Source organism: Psammomys obesus, unplaced genomic scaffold (assembly GCF_907164565.1).
Source record: "Psammomys obesus unplaced genomic scaffold, mPsaObe1.curated_primary_1811, whole genome shotgun sequence".
NCBI lineage: Eukaryota > Metazoa > Chordata > Mammalia > Rodentia > Muridae > Psammomys > Psammomys obesus.
In genome coordinates this window covers 7,118,520-7,141,976 of record NW_026596125.1, presented here as the reverse complement: position 1 = coordinate 7,141,976, position 23,457 = coordinate 7,118,520, and the positions used below count along the sequence as shown (strand labels likewise).

Sequence of the window (23,457 nt, the reverse complement as noted above, 5' to 3'; positions counted from 1 at the left end):
GCTAGGAGGTTGGGGGCCCACAGCCAGGGATCCTTGACAGGCACTCACATGGCTGAGGGCCTGTGTCTGTCTTATGTGCCTAAACTGAGAAACCAGACTGTTGAGACCCAGGCAAGCTGTCTGCACCCCTTCCTGCCCCGCCCCCTCCCCTGTGTTCATGTATCCCTCTACCCCTCTCTCTCCCTATCTCCACTCTAACTTTCTAAATGTTCTTTCTCTTTCGGGCTCTAGCTCCAGCACCTCCCTCTTCTCAACAGCCCTCCCTGGCCATCCCAGGCCACTCTGACCCCTCTGCCCTGGGAATTCCTATACAGTAGACTCTTGACAGAGCTTTATGGTACCCAATCACAAGTCGAGTTCTGCTTTCTTTCCCTGGATGTTTGTCTCGTCTTAATAACTAGAGCATGGGCACTTTCGGGCAGATGGGGTAATTCTGCTGCCCTCCTGCTTCAGGCATGGGGATGAGTCTTAACAACTCTCAATTAAGATATGGTTGAAGATGGACTTGCTGGGAGATAAGCAATGGACTTTGAAAGCGACAGAGAAAACCTCCACACATGGAAGGGCCTCTTTGACGTTCTCCACAGGGATTTCATGATTGAATCCCATCACCTTATTTTATTGTTGACACTTCTGAGTCCTTCAGACATCCATGAGCCACCTATAGGCGGCTGACAGAGGCAGCAGCCGGATATCAGTTACCCTAAGGCAGAACTTGTACTACGCCATGGCAATGGGCCTGCCCCACTTCCCCCTTCCTAGGATCTCAGCTTTGTGGTTCTTCCTTCCCCCACCTTTGCCATAGACGGCTTGTCAGAGTCTCCCACTGGGTGGGACTCCTGGAAGGTACATAGGTGAGAACCAGATCTGTTTGCTCTCATGACCCTCAGTTGGCATCCTGTGTGATGGCGCCAGGGTCTTACAGCTCCATTCCCTGGAGAGAGGGCTGCCATCCACACTCCAGGCCCCTCTTGTGAACCCAACCTTTCGGTTGGAACCTTTCCCATGTGCCATATTCTGTGCTAAGAGCTTTGCACATTGCCCAAGCTGACACCAACTTTGTCAAGCAGGAGTTGTTTTAGCCCCTTTGTAACTGAAGACTCAGGAGGACCAGGCTCTGTGCTCACCCACTGTCCCTCCTCATTGAGCTGAGGCCCAAAACAGTATGGAGCCATCCATGAGCTGCAGACACATTCAGGGCCTGTCCCCACTATGGTGGACAAGCCAGAGGAGGCAGACAGATAGTGTTTTGACGTTTCTCTGTGGACAGAACAGAGGAAACTTTTTGGAATGCTTGGGAGATGAGCAAAATCTCTTTTTCTTTCTCTCTCTCTGTTTGTGTGTGTGTAGGGCTGTCTTCTGAGGTCTGTGATGGTCATAGCATCTAGGGCACAGGCTAGAAGACCCAAGACTCCTTTCTTCTCCCCCCCCCCCCCCAGGGATTCAGCTTTTTCACCCAGGGCAGGAATCTGGCCTCTCTGGACTTCCACATGGTCACAATGGGTCCATTCTCAGAACCCTGGAGAACGCAGGCCCTGCAGAGAATGGCCAGATTCTTGTTGGATACAAGAGCCTTCAGTGCAGCAATTTAGATTGGGCCACAAATGGCATAGAATGGCATCCATGCTCCCTGTCTTGCCTGGAGGTCGCTGCCTCTTAAGACCATGCTGTGCAAAGGCCAGAGCAGAAACCTAGCTCCGGGCTATGTGGGGTAGAAAGCTCCCAGAGCTCTGCAGACCTCAGCTGACCTGGCCCCCCTTTGCTCAGACCCTCTCAGTTGGCTTCTGGAAGAACATTTTCCTTCTTTCTTTGTGGGTCTCAGAACCAGAGTCCCATAGCAGCTCTGTCAGCTAGTCAGAGTAGCCTCCTTCTGTAGATGCGGAAATCTAAGCCCACAGTCCTTGTCAGTGTTTGTAAAAAGTGCCTCTGCCAATTAGGAAGCACATCTGCCATCACAACCCAACACAAGCGGACAGAAGATTACTGAATCTGACATTTAGCAAAATATCCTTGACTGTAAACGAGTCGAATGGCTTCTAGTCTGCTCTACCTTTAGAAGTGCCTATTGGGATCTGCCAGAGCAGGTTCAGAGCTCACTATCAAAGGGTTGTCATTTGACAAGCGTTAGTTTTCTGGGAGCCGTGGGTGCCCCTGTAATCTTAGCACTTGGTCAGCACAAACAGGAGAATTAAGAGTTATCCTCAGCCACACAGTGAGTTTAAGGCCAGCCAGACCTACATGACTGTCTCCAAAAGCACCCAGAATCCTTTAATGAATTAAAAAAAAAAAAACAACAACAACAACAACAACAAAAAACTTTTTTATCCTAATTCTCCTGCCTCTATCTTCCAAGTGGAGAATACAGCTGTGCCCTGCAATATCCAGCTGAAATGAACAGTTTAAGGTGGCTTGCCCAGGGATGCTGATCCTGATGGCAGGGCAGAGCTCAGAACTAGTTGATTCAGGGCGACGGTGTCCCTCCTGCCTCTACCTTCTAGCTGTCTGCCCTGTCCAGTCCCAACACTTTTCCTCCAGCGGGGCTCAGAACGTTTTCTTCCTTGCTCCTAATCCCGGATTTCACAGCTGAGCCTTCAGACCCCACTCATCCTGTCCCTCCGCCAGTCCACCCAGGCCAGTTTTACCCGCTGATCTGTGCTTCTAGAGCCTTCCCCCTTGTTCCTGGCCTCTCCTTGGATTCCAGGGCCTTGTTCCTGAGGGTGCCCTGTTTCACCTGAGGACTCTGTTTTACACGTGGTGTGGCGTCACCCCGTGACCCTCAGGATCCACTGTCCGAGGAGGTTTGCTTCCTCATTGTATTGGGTAGTGTCGGCACCCACCTGCACCGCAAACCTGTGAAGCGGTCTCCCCCGTGCCTGCCCACACAGGCTCGAAGGTCCCCAGCAGCAGCTTACAGCGTGCTTGTGGCTTGGTGACTGGTCAATGTCACCATGGTCTCTCCTGGATTAGATTAGGCCCTCAGCCGAGGTTCCATACGGTGCAGTCTTCCCTGGTCTGCCTATTCTAAGGAGTGCCCACGTCCCAGCTCTCAAAGTCACCCCAAGTCAGCCATCTGGCAGCAGGTCTGCTTCTTCTGAGCAGTTCTTAGCAGCGGCATCAGACCTGCAGACGGGCACCCCAGGCCAAGCAGCCAAAGTCAGCCAGCAGACAGCAGGGCGAGGACGATGGAAGTGTGAGCCCTGTGTGAGCGCCGAGCCAAGGCTTCTCTGACGGGAGGGGCACCGGGGAAGGAGGCTTCAGCCTGCTCTGCTCACCAGATTCCACTGTCAAGGCTACAGCATCCTTCCTCGTGGCCACCCCTGGACCTAGCTTCCCTCACTCTTTTCTCACCGACCTCAGCGACTCTTCCTGGCTTCCCTTTCTCTCTGGTTAAACTTGATGGACAGGGTGACCACTTCCTTTTCCCAGCGAGAGCCCAGAGCCTAGAGCCTGCTGGTGCTGTGTTGTCTTCTTAGTCCAGTTCTCTTAGTCGACCCTGGTGCAGTCCCACTGGGGCATTGTGGGTCAGGACTGTCAGTCTAACCTCAGGATGCTGGGCAAGCCACTTGCTCCCTTTCGACCTTGGTCTCCTTATCCAGAAAGTGGATTGACATCAGCTCCCCTGCCCCAGCACTGGAGACCAAATGCTAGATATCTCCAAGAGTGTGGGATAGGGAGAGGAAATGTTTTGTTTTACTTTTCCTCTGGCTGTGATAAAATCCCACGAAAATCACCTTTTTATTCACTCTGGGAAGTCCATACTAGTTGGGTTTTTCTGCTTCAATTGAGTGAACCAAGATGATCTCTTCAAAGTCTGGCCAAGAAATCCCTGTATTACATTAGTGATGCATAGTAGCCACAGAAGCAGGTCGCTAACGCAAAAAGGCCAGTCTTTTCCTCGCCCACTGCTGCGGCCTCTCCCTCGTCACAGAATGTGTAGAGAAGAGGACAGGCCTCACCTGGAGAAATGAAACAGTAGAAGGAAGGAAAACCTGAAGCTACACGTACTACATACTTGTAGTCATAGCCCTCGGGAGTCCAAGGCCGGAGGATTTCCATTTTAAAATCAGCCTGGGCTAATGGATGGAGACCATCTTTAAAAATAAATATAATAATAATAATACTCCCTAATAATAATAAAACTCCCCAACAGACAGCTTAATGGTGATACATATGTTTGAATTCAGGAGCTTGTTTTTAAAACTTTTACAAAACATTGTTTATTATATTTTAATGTGTGTGTGTGTGAGAGAGAGAGAGTCTATGGCATATGTATGAAGTCAGAACAACTTTTGGTAGCCATTTCTCTCCTACCATGTGGGTCCTTGGAATCAAGCTTGGGTCATCAGGCTGGCAGCAAGCCCCTTTGCCTGCTGAGCCATCTTCCTGAGCCAAGCATCCCAAATTTAAAAAACTCTGTCATCTAGAGAGCAGCTTAAAGGTGTGCCTGGGGGCTGGCATCCGGCATGATTCTTGATTATGTCAAGTTGACAGTTAACACTAATTCTAGCGAGGCTATTTTTTTTTCCCAGCACACTGGCTGTTTAAATTTCTCCCTGGGGGAAGACATAACCCTGTACACCCCTACCCCTAAGTTTCAGGCACGATTCCACCAGCGTTCACTCTGGGAAACCAATGTGTTTATTGGGCTTACTTACAAAGCATAGGTTGGGGGTTACCTTCTGGAGTGTGGCTGCTCTCCTTCAAAAGGCCACAGCAGACAGTCTTTTTACCAGGCAGGGATGATGGCTCTCCCGTAGTCACATAGTCCCTTCCCCTAGTCTTCCCTGGCCTATATACTCAAGCCCTTTCCCCAGGCCATGTGCAATTAGGGCAGAGTTACAGACATTACGTGGTGTGGAGCAGCTGGCTGCTCAGGAGAGGATCTCGTGACCCTGTCTGCCCTTGTGTGAGGGATGGAAACTCTCAAAGCTGAACTCCCAACAGTGGCTGTTGTTTAACTTCCAGAATAATCCTGTACAGCAGCACCGTATCCTCCGTCCTCGCCTGGGAGTTGGCCTTGTGACGGGCTGTGACTGTCCTCATCCTGTTTATGGTGAAGTCGGGGTTCAGGGCTAAAGGCGGAGTTCAGGGTCACCAGCACGCAAGCAGCCTGGCTCAGAACAGGAGGCTTTGGCCTCACATGTGCCTGATCGCATCTCCCCTCGAAGGGCTCAGAGAAAAATGGTGTGACTCTCCTTTTGTAGACACAGACAGAGAGCTGTAGGGGGAGAATGGCCTTTTCTCCTATAACCTGTGGACCACAGGGAAACACCAGGCCCAGTATGTCCCATTTGCTCACGACAAATCCCATGTTCCAGTTTTCTTAGCACAGTTGGTGCCTGTTGTCTTAGTCACTGCTGGCCAGCTAAAAGGCTGAACAGCCTGATGGAGCCTGGGAGACCTTTCCAATTACATTAGCTTCTGGCAGCATGAGAGAGAGATGCTGGCCTCCCTCCCCTGCTCCTTCCTGTGGCTCTCTGTGACTTAGTGATTCAGCAGGAGGTTGGAGACAGGCTGGACTGTGACTTCCGGGGAGTAGAGCACAGTCCAGGCAACTTAAGATCACAATCCAGTGAGGAGGAAATTTGACTTGTTGGGAAATTGGACCCCAAGAGAGGGTCTAAGAGGGGGTCCAACAGGGTCTGTCCTGTCAGTCCAGGACAGAATGAAGAGTAATGAAAGGTGGGTGTGCCTGAGGTGGGAGAGCCCTGCCTTTTCATATGTGAGGGACGGGGGAGTCCCAGACACCTAAGCTGCTTCTCAGCATATTCAGTAGCTAAAAATACAAAATGACTTTGCTGAAAGGTGCCCAACCAGAAATCTCCTCAGAGATTTTCTACTAGGGCAATGCCTTCCCTGAGCTAAAGGCCAGGCACCTTATGGATCCCTCTAATGGCCACCCTACCACTCCGTTATGAGCCAGCTACCCTGACTGTCTCCTCACCTACCCCCCTGTTTGTCAGACCCCAGGCTTCTGCCTTCTACTCCTGCACCCACAGCTCCAGGAAGGTGGATCTTGAGAGTTTGTGTGTAGCTTCAGAGCTAAACCAGGGTTCCCGGTGTGGGGCCCAACCCAACCATACCCACTCCCTGCCTGGTTTTGGACAAGGAAGTATCTATAGTCTTTGCCCCTCTTACTTGAAAGAAGAGAACATTGTACCTACAGGGAGAGAGCCAGGAAGCCTGGGAGAAGGGCTGCAGACCCTAATAGTAGGACTAGACCAGAGTTCTGTCTGGAAATCTGCTGCTTCTCCACATGAATATTTTTGAGGTGGCTGGGGCCTGGTGCTTATGCAACCCTGGCTCAGCCCCAGAATCGAAAGGAAGCACAGACAACCAGGGAGGTTTGGGTGGCTCCACCCTGAGTTTCTGTCCAGCTTTCTAGATGATTCTATTGAATGGTCAGCCCAAGATTCACCAGTGTAGTGCTTGGTACAAAGGCACTCCAGACATGTGACCTATGCCTTCTCTGTCAGCTTACCTGCCTCCACACTGGGCCTGCTAGCCAGCTCAAAGACGATCTCAGGAAGCCTTCAGCCAGGAGAAGGCGGCCATTGAAGTGGCCATCCTGCATGGCCACTGGCAGCCTTGGGACTGTGGAGTCCCAGAACTCAGCAAGCCCTTTGGGGAAATGATGGCTCTGAATTGCTAGCCATGTCCTGCCCTTCCTCTTGGCCAGCCTCAGCGGGAAAACTGGAAAAAGAATTCTCTCTGTGGGTGAGAAACAGCCACCATGTAATAATCCTTTTTCTGCTGGGAGTTCTTCCCACATTTGAACACCAAGAGGGCATTGCCAAGCGGGCTAGGGCATAGCCCCTGCCAGTCTTCCTTCTGCCTCAGCACGTGTCCTGTTGGAGTCCTGTTGCAGTGATGAAACACCATGAACAGACCGGGGAGGAAAGGGTTTATTTGTCTTAAACTTTCACACCACTGTTCATCCTTGGAAAAAGGCAGGACCCCAACAAAGCAGGGCAGCAACCTGGAGGCAAGAAGGATACAGAGGCCATGGAGGGGTGCTACTTTCTGGCTTGCTTGCCATGACTTGCTCAGTCTGCTCTCTTAGAGAACCCAGGACCATCAGCCCAGGGATGTCAGCACCCGCAGTGGGCTGGGCCCTCCCTCATCAATCACCAATTGAGAACGTGCCCTCTAGGCTTCTCTGCAGCCTGGCGGTACGGAGAGGCATTTTCTCAGCGGAGGCTCCCTCCGCTCTGATACTCTGTGTCAGCACTGCCGGCCAAGGAGGGCGAGACCCCTCCCTCTCCTGAGTGATAGGATGCAAACTTGTGCCACCACGCCTTGCTCTCCATCCTCCCTAATCCTTTTCGGAGGCAACACAGAGCTACCTCTGCCTCCACGGGCCCTCCAGATTTGATTCTCCCCGGGGACTTATGAACCACAAGCTCTTCTTCACTCTGGGTGATGCTGGGCAGTGAGTGAGCCTCGTCTGCAAAGGGAGGTTCTCAACCTGGACAAGAAGGAGGGGAGACACATGCTGGTCCCTCGCACTGGGGGGCAGAGGCAAGCAAAGTGCAAGGCCAGCCTGGGCTACATAGTGAGGCTTTGTCTTTGTCCCAATGCCAAACAAGACGTGTAGCTTCCGAGGCCCTGCCCAGACGTTGGGGGATGGAGTGGGGCGGTGCCTGCATCCTGGGCTGTGTAGGCAGTCACACTCCTGTTGGCTGAGTCTCTCCCTGCGGGCTGCCTGCTGGCCCTTCTCAATGGGACCCTCCTCCAGAGAGCGGATCCAGCTAGCTAGTTTGTTTGGCCAAAAATGGGTAACAAGTGGCATTTTCTTTGGTCCTCCAGGGACCAGGAAGGCAGTTCCTCTTGTCTCCAGATAAGTCCCCAGCTGGCCCCTGTGCTGTTCCTGGGCATTAGCAGAATTCAGATCGTAGGAATCCATGAGACTGGGGAAAGGGAAGTTGAGGGACTGGAGGATACAAGGAGCAGCCAGCCCTGCCTGATGCTGAGTCTATCTAGGTCTATGGGAGCCTGGAGGGCAGAAGTGTCCATTGGGGCAGATGGAGGGTGGGAGGGGCTATATGCCTAAAGTTAGAAACTTCTTTTAAGTGACATGATTTGAACCCAGGGCTCACTTCAGAAGCTCAGTCTCCGTTCCTACCCCTCCCAGCTTCCTAGGTCCCCCTGCAGAACACTCTGAAGAGCAGAGTGCTCAGTGTCAGCGTTAGTTTTTAAAGAAAAAGAACTACGGCTGCTAAATGCTGGTCCTGCAGGCCGTGTTTGCTCAGCACTTGTGCCAGTCCCCAAAGACAGAGTGCTTTAAAGCAGCTAGTGTGCCTTGCGGGAGTCCTGGGAGGGTGGGGGAGGGCACCATTGAATCAAAGGGTCATGCAAACTAATTGCAGGAGTGTGAACATGCCACCGAGCTAGCAACGCAAAGTATTGGGAGTGTCCCGGGCGTGGGAGGGGGCTCAGCCCTGGTTCAGAGTTCTAGTGGTCACCCTCGGGTAGCCTCAGTTTCCCTGTTTAATAAGCAAGCTCTCTAGAACCTCCTGATAGCTGTCTCTGATCTAGTGAGGGCTGGGGAAAGGTGAGCCCTTTGGGGCAGGCGGGGGCGCGGTCCGGGTGCGGGCTGCGCGGAGCGGCTGGGCGGGGCGAGCCGCCGATCGCGCCGGCCGGGAGGCCGGGCCGTCGGGACGGCGGCGGGCGGGTATCGCGGCGCGCAGTGCGTGCGACTGCGGAGCGCGCGGCTCCCTCGGCCGCCGCGGCATCACATGAGCAGAGGCGCCGGGAACGGCCACAGCGCGCCGGGGGCGCCCCCACAGCCGCAGCCCCGCGCCCCTGCCAGTCCTAACCATGTCTATCTGTTGTTGTTTCTTTTTCAGAGATTATGGCAGTTCCAAGAGGAAATCAGGTAAGGGAGTCTCAGGGCTTTTCTCTCTCACCTCCCAGCTGCCTCGCACGCTTCCTTTGGATCCTGCGCAGGACTTTCCGGGGAGGGGGGATGTCCGCCTGGCCTGCCGGTCCCGCGGTCCTGTATGCTGGGAGGTGCGTCCTTTGCCTCCTCCCTTTCCCTTGCCCTCTAAGTTCTCTGCCACTCTCTCCTTTCCCCTCCCCCGCTGACTCCTGGGTGGGAGTGGGAATGCATGGGGAAGGGGGTGTCCTGCACCCTAGCCGCAGGAGCCACTGCTGGGCACAGCCGTGCCTTTCCCGCGTGCCCTTCGCGCTGCAGTGGGAGAGTTTGTGGCTATGCAGGGTCTTTTGCGTGGGAAATTCAGAGGGGACTGAGAAGGGGGTCACTCTTGAGAGACTTGGGTTTGCTGCACCATACCGCGGGTCTGAACCCTCTCTCAGCTCTGAGCTTACGCTGTGGGTTGATAGGGGAGGGGGGGTCCGCTGCAGGCTCGTGGCTTGTAAAGACAAGGAGGGGTCGGCAGGTGTAAGAGCGCCCGAGAGCAAGAGCGAGATTGTCCTCTGACGCTGTCCCTGGAGGGTCAGAGAAGATTCTTTCTGGGTGGGAGAGGCTCTCCCAAGTGGCACACGCCTGGGTGTGGGCGGGGTGTAGTTAGTTGGGGGAGGGTGATCTTTTAAATTTAGTGCGGTGCGTTCCGGCGTGTGAGGCTGGGGCAGGCAGAGGGAGCTATGTTGGCATATGTATTTCCTGTATGCCATGGCGGGACGTCACGGACAGTCTTCTAAAGAGGCTGACCCCTGGGGATGTGTCAAATAGCCCAAGTTCTAGGGCTCTGTATCTCAATGCCGAGTGTCTGTGGACCAAGTAGAGGCTTGTGTGCTGCCCGCGATGGGTGGGCATTGAGGTGGAGGTAATTGTATTCTGAGTCCCTGTAAATATAGGTTTGGATGTGTTGTGTGTACAGATGCTGTCTTACCAGCGCGTTGGGAGGAGCAAAGTTGTGTCTCCGTGTGTGGGAGGCCAGGTGTTGGGGTGCGTCCGCATGGGTGGTCCTGCTGACGCCTTGCAGCGCCAGTGCTTACATGGTCCTCAGCGTGTTAGGGGCTGAAGCCTGTTCAAGTGAGCTTGCGTGCTTGGTTGTGGGGTAGGATGTGTGTCCACATGACGGACAGCTGTGCCGGGGTGTCTTAGCTATCTGCTGAGTGAGAAGGGCATCACCTTTTGTGAAAAGGAGAGTAGGGAGCCTGAAAGATATTTTTTTTTTTCTCATCAACACTACCAGCCAGCTCCCAAAGGGAGCCCTGGGCTAGGGGGCAAAACTGGGCTTTTGATAAGAAGACGCTTGCCTGAACTTCAAGCCTAGTGCACTAGCTACTGCTGAAGTCCAGCTTCCGGTGTGGCTGTGGGAAGTTCTTCATTAAGTTTAAACCAGTAATGAATACACCTGTCCAGTGTAATCCAGAACAGCCCTTAGCACATAATAAAACTATAGTACTATGTAATCATATTTATACACATATATGCCGTATATAGTACTGTATAACACTGTAGCAGTAGAGCTTACCCATTGTCCTTGTGGTCCTCTTGTTTAAGTTGGGGGCCCTGCTCCTCCCCCATGCCCCACCCAGACTGCCTCCTCAGTTTCTCTGCCTTCCACCTCCATCCAGGAAAAGGAGAGATGAGGAAATTTAATTTACATCTCGGTATGCTTATGGTAACGGCCACTTAGTGGCATGGATAGAGTGCCAGGCCGCAGCTAGGCAGCAGGCAGCAGAGCCAGGCTCTGCCTCTTGGGAGATGCTCTCCCTCCCGGTGCCTATTCTGTCTGTAAATTAGAGATGGTTGCATCTCCTTTGTGGGGGTTACTTTTTTCTCTTGAGACAGTTATCATCATATCCCCTTAGGTGCCCAGATCCTTGCTCAGGCCTTAATTTATGTGTCTCTATGATGTTGTTGTTTAATAAAATTAACATTTAAATCAGTGAACCCTGAAAAAATCCAATTACCCTCTCTAATATGGGTGAGCCTTATCCGATCAGTTGAAGCCCTTAATAGAACACGCTTGCACGCACACACGCACACGCACTCAAACACTCGAACACACATGCACATGTATGCACACAAACACTTGCCAACAAGGCCCTCGGCTGTAGCTTGCCTTTGGGCTTGACTGCAGCTGGCTCTCAGGCTCCTGCCTGCTCCCTCATCAGACTTTGTGCTCACCCAGCTTCCCCAGTCACATGAGCCAATTTCTGGAATAAGCCTTTTTTGTCTCTACACACACAGCATGTTGGCCCATTTCTCTGGAGAATCCTGACACACACCTATGTGGCAGTAATGAAGACGAGATCAGTTAGTGTCTGTGAGTGTGGTTAGGTGACTGGCTGCAGCAGAGAAAGCATTCCTGAGGTGCAGCCTGCTGACACTCAGTAAGCACGCCATGGCCAGCTTCACAGGCATTCTATCATGTTCTGCGCCGACATACAGCTCTGGGCACAGACAGAATCAGGGTTAGGGCTCACTCCTGCTCTCTAGTGAAGCCCCTCAGGGATGCTCACACAGAAATGCTCGCAAGGGGGTGGGGTGGATGCCGTTTCTTGTCTGCTTTTCCAGTCTAGCTCCAAAGCTTGGTTCCTCTGAAGATCCTTGCTGATGATGGAACTGAGGACAATTTTCTAGAGACGTAGTCTGGCCATAGGACCCAGGTTGATCTCTGTCTCATGCCCGGGTGAGCAGGCACACATCACGGTGCCCTGCTGGGCTGCAGTCGAGTGCTTGCTTGTCACAGACGAACCCTTAGGTTTAACCCCCGGCACTGATTAAACCCAGTGTGGCGGTGTATGCCTCCAACGCCACCACTCAGGAACCACAGGCAGGAGGATCAGAAGTTCAAAGGCACCCTTGGCCGTATAATAAGGCCAGCCTTATTATAGGTCAGACTCTGAACTGTTTCTAGAATTCCTAGAAGGAAGCTATGATGGCAAAGGCTGGTTGACTGATTAGAACCTCAGGGGTGTGGAGAGTTTGCGATGTTGCAAGTCCAGAGCCTAATTATCTCAGCTCCTCTTCAGCCTCACCAGTAGCCATTTATTGTCCTTCTCTGCATGGGACCTAACATTTTTTTTTTCTTTTTGTGACCATTAGGTCACAAATCGTTTGGGCTTTAAGAACAGAATCCTAGTTTGCGCCAACCGAAGGGTTAAGAATACTGTCGAATACGCGCAGACAGCCTGTAGCAGAGTTCCCGCCCCATGCAGCTGCTACCTACCATATCCAGTGTGTTTGAAAGTCTGACTTTCTTTGCTCCTGTTGTGACAACAGTTCACAGGACTGCTGTCTCTTTGGATCGTGTTATTTGGGGAAACATGAATCTTTGTTCTTAGGCTGTGGTTACCCATCCTGGGTTCTGGAATAAACTGTCTCCTTTGTTCCTTTGAGGCAAGAGCTACTTCTTTAGTTGACAAGACCCTGTCCAAAACAAACAAACAAACAAACAGACAGACAGACAACCCAATCAGAAGCAAAGCATGTGCAGAGCAGAGGAAAAATTATGTCAGATGGCACACAGCCTCGTGGAGGCTCAGGACCGCTGACAATTTACCGCGGACAGAGAGAGGGTGTGGGCTGAATTTTTTTCTGCACCTTTCCCACTATACTGCTTTCTAAGTCTTTCCTTACCAGGTACTGTCTGCCTAACTACCAGTAGCCATCTTTGGGTCCTCCCTTCCTTCTGCCTATCAGCTTGATCTTCTGATCACTCACTTTTTCCTGTCCCCACCGTGGTGCCTGTCAAAAGCCCTCCACCTCCCCGGGAATTCCCCAGCCCAGTCTGCTTCCACCTTTACCCCGGAAGTTGCCATTCCCCGTGACACCACTAGGGGGAACCCTTAAAGTACATTCCAAACCTGCTGAAACTCCCCGGGGGACCTCTACTCCGTGCAGAGCAGCGCTGCATAACTGACCCCTGCTGCCTTTCTGACCCTGGCTCTGCCCCAATACACATTCCCACCAGGTCGAACCTGTTCAGCCGCACGGGTCATCCTCTCATTCCTTTGCGTGGCCTTGTACTTGCTTGCCGCGACCTGGAATATCATCTTCCATTTCCCCAAGGCTGGCTGGCTCCCTCTTTGTTGTTCACCATCTGGGAGGAGCCGCCCCAGCCTCGCCCTCGCAAATCTCCGCGCCTTCCCTGTTGCTGACCCCTCTAGTTAGTTGCCGTGTGCATGCGCTTGCCCACTGCCCATCTCCCGCCACCTTGAAACCTCCGCTTGTTGAGAGTGAGTACCTGAGTGAGGAGAATGTGAGTACCTGAATCCCCCTGTGAGAGTCAGGAAAGGTGGCTTCTCTTTCCAGCTTTGGGGGACATTGGAAATCGGAGCGACTTTTCTGATTCGGGAGCAGAGAGCTGGAGGCTTTGGTTATTCAGAGAGAGAATACACTTGGGTAATCAAGACTGGAAATCAGAGATCCGCCCTTATTAAGCCCCAGCTGTATTCAGGGCACTGCTCGAGTGCTGCGGTTACAGAAATATGCCTGCTGTTTGGAAGTTTGCAGTGATGGGCAAACTGAAGTGTGGGAGCCGGAGACTGTCAGTCAAGTTGCTTGATATCCTAGTTTGCTTTCTATTGCTGTGATAAAACATCCCCCCCCGCAAAAAAAAAAAAAAAAAAAATGCAGCTTGTGGCCTGTGCTCACAGTGCACTGCCAGAGCAGGAACTCCAGGCAGGCATGAAGCAGAGGCCATGGAGGCACGCTTTTGGCTGGCTTGTTCTCCATGGCTCTCTCTGCTTTTGGTTTTTACAGCCCAGGACTACCTGCTCGGGTGGCATTGTGCACGTCAGTTATTAATCACGAAAAACGCCGCACAGGCTGGTCTACAGGCCAGTCTGATGAAGGCATCTGCTCAGTGAAGGTTCCTTCTTCCGTATGACTCTGCTTTGTATCAAGCTGACAAAAAGCTGACCTTCCTGTCTCACATCCACACTCTGTCAGTCATGTGACCTTGGACAGGCTCCTTCGCCTGGAGCTCACCTATTCTCTTGTACAAGTCAGAATTCAGCTGGAGAAACTGGAGAAGGAACAGGGGACAGAGAGTAAGAGACTGAGCATGTGTAACCCTGGCACTCAAAGGGCTGAGTTCAAGACCAGCCTGGACCTTGTAGGGAGGGAAGGAACAAGAAGGGGGGCGGGTGCTACTGTAAGGAACTGGTTTATACACCAGCAGGGCTGTCTAGGCCAGCCTGAACCCCTAGGGCAGGCCGGAAGAAAACAGATAGGCCCCCAAACACAAGCCAGATCTGCGTGCACACGCGTGTGTCTTCAGGGAGTCTCTGCTCTGCCCCGCAGCTTTACAGCTTCTAGGCTGTGGTCTCCCTCACCTCTGCCCCAGTGCTGGACAATTCCCCTATGTCCACTAAGGACGGGATGCTTTGTGAAAATGATCGCATGTGTTGGGGCTGGCTGGCCTCACTGATCATCACACCTGTTTAACCGGCAACTGCAGAAGCAGTCTCTGGCAAGATCGGGTGAACCCTATAGTTTGAGGGCCTCCTGCTAGCCAGAAGCAGGAAAGGCCAGAAGTAGTTGTAGTAGCTCCTTATGGTGGGAAGGCATCCTTCCAAGAGTCCTTAAGGGGAAAAGAAGCCCCCTCCTTCCTGCAAGCAGTTCCCATAGTTCCCAGGAAAGATGCTTGAGGAGTTCTGAGAGTCGCCGCTAGGGGGCGCAGCGGCCCACAGAGCCATTGGGGATCATGGTTTCCACGTGCTGCCACTTGCCACGCAGAGGAGCCTGGTGCTCCTTTCCCCCCCGCCCCCCAGGAACTCAGGGAAGAGCTCTAATTCAGATGCAAATGAGGTTGCTCAAGAGTGTTGCAAGACTGTTCTCTTGGGCAAGTGTTGACGTTCCTGGCGAAGTCCTGTTTACTGTGTTCTTAGAAAAGCCATGAGCTCCGCCTGCCTGCCATCTCTGTGATCATTAACCGGTCTTATTGGGTCCAGTTAATGAGATCAGTGCTGATGTGGTTCTGTTGTTGGAGCTGAGAGTTTAAGGTTTGGCATCTGACACGGAAAAGATTCGGTCTAGTATTGATTTCTCCTCTTTGTAAGCCCCAAAGGAGTGCTCCAGTTCCGTCAACTATATGCTCTGGAGTAAGTCCTTAGCTTCCTTATGTCTCCATTTCCCTCTATAAAATGGGGTGCCGGAGGCTGCAGAGATATGCCCGTGCTCCTCTATCCTCTAGGGCAGGGTGCTGGTGTAAGAGCATGAGCTCCTTAGAGCTGCAGTTCCAGGCAGTTGTGAGCGGCCCAGCGTGGATGCTGAGAACTGAACACAGGTCCTTGGCAAGAGCAGCAAGGTTCTTAACCGCTGAGCCATTTCTCAAGCCCTGAGTGTCAGCCTCTTGAGTAGCAAGCACAGTACAGGCCTGTGTCTCTGGGCCAGGCTATGAGCTTGGGCGGTTTTGTTGTTTTGTTCATTTGTTTTTTATTGTTCTTACGTTAACTTTTTTTTTTTTAACAAACTATCATAAAATATTTGAAAATAAATAAGAATATCGCACATTTGAAACATTTATGTGACATAGATGGAGGTCAGAGTGTGAGACTTGGTTCTCTCTGTCCATCATGTGAGTTCCAGGAATCAAGCTGAGGTCATCAGACTCGGTGGCAAGTGCCTCACCCACCCAGTATCTCCCTGGCCCCTGTGCTTTGTAATTCTGAGACAGTCTCACTCTGCAACCCAGGCTGGCTTTGAACTCACAACTTGGCCTCTCTAGTACAGCATTAGAGGCATGAGCCACTGTGCCTGGCAAAGTTTAGTTTTTCATTATTTTTTAAAGTTTATTTATGTTTTTAAATTACTACTTTATACTTGTTTTGCTCCGTGTGTGCCTGGAACCGCATGCACGCCTGAAGAACGTGTTGGAGCCCCTGGCACTGGAGTTACAGGTGGCTGTGAGCCACAAGTGGGTGCTAGGAATTGGAGCCAGGTCCTCTGAAAGAGCAGCAAGAGCTTTTAACTCCTGAGCCATCTCTCTAACACTCTAAGTTCAGTTCTGAATAAGTATTTTTTTTCTACTATAAGACTTACCTACTATAAAAAAGCTATCTATTCGGAAAGCTGGGCCCACCTTTTGTTTTTATTTTGTTTTGGTTTTTCAAGACAGGCTTTCTGTGGGTAGTCCTGGCTATCCTGGAACTGGCTCTGTAGGCCAGGCTGGCCTTGAACTCAGAGATCAGCCTGCCTTTGCCTCCTGGGTGCCGGAATTAAAAGCGTGTTCCACCATTGCCTGGCCCACTCCTGAAAACATCTTACATTTATTTACATGCACATGTGTGTGTGTGCGCTCACACACATGCACTGTAGCATGTATGTAAAGGTTAGAGAACAGTTTGTGGACATCATTTTTCTCCTTCCACTGTGTGCTTGTCAGGAATTGAACTCGGGTCGTCAGTCTTGGTGGCAAGCATCTTCACCTGCTGAGCCATCTTGTCAGCCCTCATTCTCCTTCTATAGATGAGGTAGCTAAGAGTGGCCACTTGCCCAGGGTTGGACAGAACTTGGTCTCCTGCTGACTCCAGAGGATCTTGGCACCCAGTGAGGTGTGAGAAGGGCTACGGTGCGGCTGAGCCAGCAGGTCCGTGAGGCCTTGGAGGTCTGCTTTTCCCAGGGTTAGGGCTGAGCAGCCATCTTCCCTGAAGAACACTGGCTTCTGCCTCCTGGAAACCCTGGTTGGCTCCTTACCCGTGGAATGCCCAGCCCCACTGCCAGGGAGGGGTGCTGTCGTGTAGGCATCCTGGAGAGAACAGGAGAGGGGAGAGAGGGAGAAAAAGAGGAGGCTGGAGAAAAGTGCTCTGCAGCTGGCGTGAGCTACAGGGTGTCAGCTGGGTACCCTGTTAGAAATGACAGCCACCATGACTAAGGATTTGGGGTTGATAGGAGGGAGAGCTGAGGAAGGAGAGGAATCCTTCCTGGCAGGAGAGGAGACAGAGCTAGGGAAGGGGAAGTGTGAGATGAGGCTGGAGAGGAAGCCTTGGAGAATGTAGCCTTTCTACTGTGGTCAGGGCTTCCTGGTCCACTTAAACTGCTCATCCCCTGTGGAAGACCCAGGCTGTTTTTTGAACATGACCAAACTCCTCCTGGTGCCCTCCATTGGCCTGTCCCTAGTGAGCATGTCTGTGGAAACCTCTGGTCCATCTCACCCAGGGCTGTGTTTTCCAACAGTTTCACTTTTCATGGCACTGGCTCTTCGGCCTCCTATCACCCCTGAAATACAAAGCCATCTAATTGGAAATGAGGCTGATTGGTGGAGTTTCCTGGCCAGCCACGTGGCAGCGATGTGGATGGAGTGCCAGCACTGCTCCCGTGTTGCTTGCTTCCGCATATGTGGGGTGCCTGCCAGAACTCCAGCCAAGGCAGCACCCACTGCTCAGCTGGCTGACACCCTATGCAGGAGGGGTGCACGCCCCAGGTCCTGGGATCTCAGGAGAGAAGTAGAGATGGCCTCGAGCCCCCGTATCATGCTCTGTTAGCGGCCTCTGCAGCTCCCCATTCCCCGCTTTCTCCTGCCAGAAAAGCAGGAGGCTGGGCTGGGAGGGACAGCCTGGGCAAAGGCCAGGTCAATTCTGAGCCTGCTCACTAAAATGTTGAATTTTCAGGCCCACTAACTCAGCATGAACTCTCAAGGATTTGTTTTAAGACAGGTCTCATGTAGTCCAAGCTGGCATTCTCTTTGCGATAGAGGCTAGCCTTGTGCTCCTGATCCTCTTGTCTCTACTTCCTGGGTGCTGGGATCATAGGCATGAACCTAAACTATACTGCCTGGGAATTCTTTTTATTTTTTATTTTCCAATTTTATTGTGTGCATACCAGTTCCCTACATTCATGTACACATGCACGCCAGAAGAGGGCATCAGATCCCAGTGTAGATGGTTGTGAGCCACCATGTGGTTGTTGAGAATTGAATTCAGGACCTCTGGAAAAGCAGGCAGTGCTCCTAACCACTGAGCCATCTCTCCAGCCCACTGCCTAAGAATTCTTAAACCAAACCAGGCTCACCTTCTGCGTGCAGGACTGATGGCCATGTTCAGGCTTGACAGACAGTGAAGGTAGCAGGAAGAGCCACTGGACTCACCATGTTCCTGGACCAGCTCTTTGAAGATGCTTGCAGTTGGAAGTGACCTGCAAGGAGCTGTCAGAAAGCCAGGTTCTAAACCCACAGGACTAGCCCTGGGGCCTTGGAGGTCAGTTGCCTAAGGGACCCCCATCTGGCCTCCCCAGGAAGTAAGGCTGTTGGAGAGGGAGACGCCCAAGCTGTGGTCCAGCAGAGAAATGCTTCCCACCACAGACCTCAGCCAGGAAGCAACTTGTTGCTCCCTCCAGCTTTCTGGTTTATAGACATGTGACATTGGGGGCAGCATTTCCAGTAACGATGAAGCCAACGGAAAAACAAAGGCTTGAGGGGAACGCGGCTCGCTTGTTGTATTAGCACCTTTTTCTGATCTAAAGTTACTTAGTTTAGAAACAGAAATGTGCCGTGTGGAACTTGGTTGGCTTGTGGCCTTCTTCTAATTGGTCAGTTTCGAAATGAGAAGGCAAAGAGTTTTTCCAAAGTTTCAGGAAATTTACAAGTTTGCAGGAAAAGCAAACTGACGTTTTCTTTGCCCCCTTGCTGTCACCGTGTGGCCGAGCAACTGGCATGAGGAAGGTCTGAGTTAAGGAGTCGCATTAAGATAGCGGGGCTGTGTCAGGGTCCCTTCACATTCCTGGGGTCAGAGGAACATTGGCTCCTTCTCACTCCTTCCCATGGCTCTTCTGGTTCGTATGTGTGGTGTCTTCTGTGGTCTCAGAGACAGCTTTTCTGTCTTCTCTGGGGTCTCGCCAGCTCACCCTTGATCCCTCTAGGCTCCCCAAAGTGTTAAGTTAGATCTAAGTGAGTGTATAACCATTCCTGCAGGAAGGTGAATCCTTGTAAAGCAGAGATGACAGGCCAAACCAAGACGTTTGTACGTGGGCCATGGCCTCGTGGAGACATTACACACGTCTGTCGGGGAGAGACATGTCCTTCTGTGCACCGCTGTCCCTGTTCCCTACCTCACCCCACCAATCTCCTGGCTCCTGGGTCATCATTGACATTGACCCCAGGGCTCTGCTTTCAGAGCCCATGCCCACACTCCTGGGACCTGGGCCTCCTCTGCTCAAGGCCAGTGGCACTGTGCACACCAGTGGCAATCTGGGAGACACGGAGGACCCTCGAAGGGCAGATGCATAGGACGGTGCTGCTTCTGGACCTTCCGTCCAGGACGGCGTGGCTGCTGCTGAACTACGTCCTGGCCATGGCTGGTTTATAGATTCTTTTGCCAAGCAACTGAGAACCTGTTCCATGCCAGGCTCTATGCCCAGCTCCAGGGATGCCAAGATGAACTTGAGGAGGTCTCTGTCTTCCAGGACCCCCAGTTGGATGGGAGAATAAATTAACCAGAGAGTGTCAATGAACACAGTAACACAAATGCCACAGATGGGTGGGGCAAAGCCCTCCAGCCACATAGGCCTGCCAGGAAAGCGCTAGGCCTTCTGCAGCTAATTTACTAAGGGTTTTGATTATTTCTTTTTTTATTCATTTATTTTTGTTGTGCTATTTTTGTTGTGTTATTTTCTGTTGCTGTGGCAAAACATCTTGAGACAAACACCTATGAAAAACACTGCTATAACGAAATTTACAGCAGAAAGAGTTTAATTGGGCTCATGGTTCCAAAGGGGTAGAGTCTATGATGGTGGAATGTAGGCTTGGCAACAGGCGGCTGGAGCAGCCAGCTGGGCATTCCCATCTTGGTCCCTACGGACCAAGAATTCAAACATACGATCTTATGGAAACTTCATTTATGCTAAGCAAGTTGTCCACCACTGCGCTATATATTCTCAAACAGCCCCCCCCCCCCTTTTAACTAACTTTATTTTATATTTTGAGACAAGGCCTACCTAAGTTGTCCAGTGTCCTAGTTAGGGTTTCTGTTGCTGATAAAACACCATGACCAGGAGCAAGTTGGAGAGAAAAGGGTTTGCTTTTTATCTTACAGCTCTCAGAGCATATTCTATCACTAGGGGAAGTCAGGACGGAAACCTGGGAGCAGACTCTATGGCAGAGCACTGCTTATGGCTTGCTTCTCATGGTTCCCTCAGTCTGCCTTCCTGCCATCCAGGGCTACTGCCTGGGAGTGGTCCCACCCACAGTGGGCCGTAACTTCCCACATCAGTCAAGCATTTTCTTTCCCGATGACCCTAGCTCATGTCAAGTTGACATAAAACCTCGTCAACACACCCACACCAGCCATGAGTTTGTGCACTTCCTACCTCAGCCTCCCTAATGCCAGGCAGAGGGAGGACAGTGCAGAAGATGGCCAGTCACCGCACTGGTGGCACAGTGTGCAAATATCTTCTAAGCCGAGCAGCTGCGCTGGCCATGGTGGCATATGCCTATAATCCCGGCGTAGGACCAGAAGTTCAACACCGTGCTCAGCTGCATAGCAGGTGTCAGGCCAGTCTGGGTTACAGTGAGATGCTGTCTCTAAACCTCAGGGTGGGCTCTTTAAAAAAAAAAAAATCCTATTACCTGGGACACTGAGGCACGTGGACCATGAGTTTGAGGTCAGCCTGGGGTACACAGTATCTCAGTAAGGAAACATAAAGTAAATTGGGCCTCAGGCTTCTCCACGGCTCTAAGTACCCATCCTGGCCTACAGTTTCAGCAGCTGTGACACAGGTCAGCACTGGCCAATAGGAACCGTGCGCCTGGATGGGAGAAAACTTGCCCCTGGGGGCCTCCCCCCACCTCCAGTTAGAGACATTTGTTCACACCCATAAAAGGAGGGCAATAATTCTAGCCCAGTTCCTGGCCCTCACCTAGGCATCAGGACATGCCCCCTCCTTTCCTTAGCACAGGGAAACATGGGCTCAGAGAAGTAGTGAGCTAGGCACACAGTGGCTTGTTCCATTCTCCTGGCGGGAAGGAAGCTCAGTCTGCGCTGTGGTAAGGAAAGGGTCAGCTCCACCCCCAGCCCTCCCGTGTCCTGCGGCTCTCTCAGCTGCTGCTTTCTGGACAAAGCTTAGTCACGTGAGAGCCAGCTGTGGGATTTCCCCAGCAGTGATGCGTGTGTGCATGTGTGTGTGTGCGTGTGTGTGTGTGTGTGTGTGTGCGCGCGCGCGCGTGAGTGTGTTGCGCACACGTACGCACATGCACTACTGTTTATGTGGCATTTGTGAGCTCAGGGGACCTGACCAAACCCTTGCAGAGAGAGCAGGGCCAGGCCAAGTCAGGAGAGGCCCGGGGGCTTTTCTAGCAGACACTGTGGGGGAGGGGCTGAACCTGGATTCCACCAGTCATGGCGGATAAGCCTGTTGTCCCTGCACAGGCTCCCATTTCCCGTGACACCCATCCTGCCATGAGACTATATTGGTTATGTTTTTTGTTTTGTTTTCTTAAGCCCTTTGAAACAGATGTTGTCATGCAGCCTCTGGGACATCCTGCTGGGCCTGAGGGCCTCTCTGCGGCACCCAGGAAGGTCAGGGGCATTCCCCAGCCGAAGAAGGCCTGCATGTGGCTCAGAAGGGCGACTTTGGACTACAGCAGTGGTTCTCAACCTTCTTAATGCTGTGGCCCTTTAATACGGTCCCTCATGTTTTGGTGACCCTCTCCCCAGCCATAAAATTATTTTTACTGTCTCTTAACTGTAATTCTGCTGCTGTTGTAAATTGTAGTGTAAACATCTGATATGTGACCCCCAAAGGGGTCATGACCCACAGGTTGGGAATCATTGGACTAGATGAAGGTCAGGGCCACAGGCATCAGGTGAGTTTGGGTTGCCCTGAGACCAGTGCAGCAAGGACCAAAGGGGGCCCATGCTCCTGTCAGCCAGAGGTTTAATGGGAGACTTTGAGTGTTTGAGGTGTGGGGATGTGGCACACAGGGTTAAGACAAGAGGAACCTCAGAGCTAACTGGAGAAACGCAACACTCTGGGGGAGGGGTGCTAAGAACGAAGCACAGTTCTTTGTGCATCCTAGGCAAATGCTTGAACCCTGGGGTATGTACCTCGCCTACCTTAGCGTGTTTTTATTCAGCACCTACTATGTGCCAAACTTTTTTTAAGATTACAGCCCTAGCAAGCATTCTGGAGCTGCTTGAAACAGTGAACACTACAGAGCAAAGATGGGTGAGATAGACCAACCTTAAAAAATAGGTATCCCCTCCAAAAATGGGTATTCCCCCATCCCACCCTCCGCCGGGAGAAGGCTTCTGTGACAGCCTCCACCCCCCCCCCCAAAAAAAAAGCGAAAAGAAACAGGCTAGACAGGAAGCTGCGGAAGAGAAGTCTTAAAATTGTGATAAGGATGCTCACGTGTCGCTCTTCAGAGCTGATGGTTTCCACCGGGTGGGGAGGGACTCAGTTTCCTTTAAGGGGCTGGCCACCGGAGTGTGCCCGTGCTGCAGCGAGCACGTGAGCAGCGCACATTGAACATTTTCTCCTTCTCCTCCTGCTCCTCTTCCTGCGTCTCTTCTTTTTCTTTTTTTTTGGGGGGGGGAGGTCACAAGGGTGGAGGGGTGGACCTGGGAGGACTGGGAAGTGAATGTGACTGAGGTGCATTATGGGGAATTTCCAAATAATCAATAAAAATATTGTATTTTTTAAAATATGGGTATCCTCAACCTCAGTTCAGATAAGAGCAAGGCCTTACCTGACATCTACAGCCTGGGAGCCATGCTCACAACCAGGCCCTGCTGCACCAGCAAGGTCTTTGGAGGCTCATTCTGACTCTCCCAGGCCACTCCAGTGAGCCTCAGAGAAGGACACCCTGAGGAGGTGGCCTGGACAGAATCGAGCAGGTGGCCAAGGCTGCCAGGCTGCTTCAAGCTCGAGGATTCCTGAGCAGACAGTATCGCTCAGGGAGTACGTACTGTGTCCATACTGTGTACGTCCTCCTGTGCGCCCAGGACATCCAATGGAGCTGGATCAGCAGCAGGGCCCGGCCACGCATGCGGACAGCGCTCTCTGAATAGCTGGCAGTTGATTCTTTGATGATCTGATAGCCGGAGTCCAGAGTGGGAGACTGGACGTTCTACTCCACACTGTCCTGGATGGGAATGTCCATCCTGAGCGTGCTGCCCTTGACTCCCTCCCTATACTCCGTCCTCCCATTTGGCTCCTGAACAAGCTGGCCAGGGGTAGCTGGGTCCAGGACTATGGGCCGGAAGTGGCTGGCTGACTATTGAAGTCACTGGCCCATTTCTGTGCTGCCTCTGCGAGTGAGCACACACAGTGCCCTGGGTGGGGGCTGCTGGGGTGTGGGTGGAGGAGCTGCAGGGAGAGACACCTCGGTAAACAGGGTAGACCACCAAGGCAGACCACCCCAAGGAGGGAGTGGCTGGGGTGCTGGGAATCTCGGACTCGAGTTTTATTTCTTTTCTGGTGTACACAAACGGCGGGGCTCCGGGAGAGGTAAGGGACCTGAGAGCCGAGGGGGAGGCCGCACCCAAGGGGCTGTGTGCGGTCAAGCTGCAGCTGCTGGAAGCAGATGCTCAGCCCCGCCC

At 52.3% G+C, this 23,457-nt stretch overlaps 1 protein-coding gene across 4 annotated transcripts in view; it reads left to right on the top strand.

Annotated features, from left to right (window-relative positions):
- Nucleotides 1-23,457, top strand: part of Sh3pxd2a (SH3 and PX domains 2A) — a 203,561-nt gene that overhangs the window by 115,282 nt on the left and 64,822 nt on the right. For 3 of the 4 annotated variants that reach the window (XM_055591630.1, XM_055591631.1, XM_055591629.1), the window contains exon 6: nucleotides 8,850-8,878. The exons of the other annotated variant lie outside the window; for it this stretch is intronic. In XM_055591630.1, coding sequence (XP_055447605.1) covers nucleotides 8,850-8,878 — 29 coding nt within the window. The remainder of the gene's footprint in view (nucleotides 1-8,849; nucleotides 8,879-23,457) is intronic. 4 annotated transcript variants of the gene reach the window in all.